General features: G+C 64.1%; 1 protein-coding gene across 1 annotated transcript; it reads left to right on the top strand.

Moving 5' to 3' along the window:
• The first annotated feature begins 358 nt into the window (after positions 1-358).
• Positions 359-1,183, top strand: THAP8 (THAP domain containing 8). Its single transcript, XM_070062484.2, is given in 4 exon segments — positions 359-526; positions 762-818; positions 821-988; positions 991-1,183. Coding segments are annotated over 4 exon segments (555 nt in total). The 5' UTR covers positions 359-379; the 3' UTR covers positions 1,174-1,183.
• Positions 1,184-1,750: the final 567 nt, after the last annotated feature.

Here is a 1,750-nt window from a genome sequence, read left to right as displayed (position 1 = left end):
GAAGAAGTGTTTCACTTGACTGTATGATCTCCCACCTTCTAGATGTCTGATTTTGTAGCTCCTTCAAGTTCATGTGGAGGAACAAATCGTGGGGGGGGGGGGGGGGCGGGTCAGGGAGATCAGGGATGAGGCGGGATAGGAGGGGCAGCTCAGGGAGAAGGGAAGAATGGGATGCAGGTTCGTGATGGAGAGGGACTGAGGGTGTGTGTGTGTGTGTGTGTGTGTGTGTGTGGTTTCCTGGCCCAGGGACGGCACAGGCTTGGTGTCCTCAGGGAGGAGTGGGCGGCACCTGACAGCACTGACTTGGTGACCTTGCCATCCCCCCGCCCCGCAGGTTCCCCCTGAAGGACTGGCCCGGCTGCAGGCCTGGCTGCGGCACATGCGCCGTGAGCACTAGGTGCCCAGCTGCCACCAGCACCTGTGCAGCGAACATTTGGCGCCCTCCTGCTTCCAGTGGCGCTGGGGCGTGCGCTACCTGCGGCCCGACGCGGTGCCCTCCATCTTCTCCCGGGTGCCACCCGGCAAGGTGAGCGCTGGGTGGAGCTACTGCTGGAGTGTGACCACCCGCCGGCTCCCTCTGGGACTCCCACCGGTGCGTTCTGAGCCCCAGCCCTCCCCTTCCGGGGGAAATTCCATTCCTGAAGTCTGGCCTTTCCGAAGGGAAGTCCCCCTGGAGACAGACCCCTGAGCCCTTACCTCCTGAGGGCTGTCCCCTTGGAGTCCGGCCCTGAGCGCCCTCCACCCCCTGCCTTGTCTTCCAGAGCCGGCGGACGAGCAGAAGGCCGGAGAAACCAGCTGCGCCGCCGCCGCGAGAGACCGCAGCCCTGCCCTGAGGCCCCGCGGCCCGGCCTCTAACCCGGTGCACCTGTTGGTGCTGGGGCCCGCATCCCGGGTCTGGGAGGCGGCGGCCACTGTGCTCCTGACCCCACTGCCCCTTCCGCCCACTCCCGCGGGGCCGCGCCCTGGCGTCACTGCCCAGCGCGCCGGGGCGGGGCTGGGCTGGGCGCGGTGTTGGGAGCGCTGCAGCGGCGGGTGCGGAGGCTGCAGCGGCGCCACGCGCGGCACCAGGCGCAGCTGCGGGCGCTGCAACTGCACGGGCAGAGCCTGTTGGCGCGGGCGCGCCGGGGCCTGGCGCGGGCTGCGAGTGCGGCCCGGCAGCCCCACAGCGGCTAGCCCAGACCACCCAGTGCTTCCGATAAACTGGGCTCCCATATTGGAAACTCAGAAATTTGCATCCATTTCCAAGTCGCCAGCTTTAATTGGAAGGGAGAAAAGAAAAAGAAAAGAAAGAAAGAAAAAGAACCTGACGGGCCGGCGCCGTGGCTCAATAGGCTAATCCTCCACCTTGCGGCGCCGGCACACCGGGTTCTAGTCCCGGTCGGGGCGCCGGATTCTGTCCCGGTTGCCCCTCTTCCAGGCCAGCTCTCTGCTGTGGCCAGGGAGTGCAGTGGAGGATGGCCCAGGTGCTTGGGCCCTGCACCCCATGGGAGACCAGGAAAAAGCACCTGGATCCTGGCTCCTGCCATCGGATCAGCGCGGTGCGCCGGCTGCAGCGGCGGCCATTGGAGGGTGAACCAACGGCAAAAGGAAGACCTTTCTCTCTCTGTCTCTCTCTCACTGTCCACTCTGCCTGTCAAAACATTAAAAAAAAAAAAAAAAAAAAAAAAGAACCTGACAATGCGAAGCCCTCACTGGTTGGAGCTGAGTACTGGCTGCTCTGTTAGTTAATCATCTTTAAGGAGTCTTGCTC

This window comes from Oryctolagus cuniculus, chromosome 18 (assembly GCF_051225735.1).
Source record: "Oryctolagus cuniculus isolate XC-2025 breed Fujian yellow rabbit chromosome 18, ASM5122573v1, whole genome shotgun sequence".
In the NCBI taxonomy this organism is placed as follows: Eukaryota; Metazoa; Chordata; class Mammalia; order Lagomorpha; family Leporidae; genus Oryctolagus; species Oryctolagus cuniculus.
The sequence above is the reverse complement of the archived record's forward strand: the minus strand, read 5'-3'. Positions and strand labels throughout refer to the sequence as shown.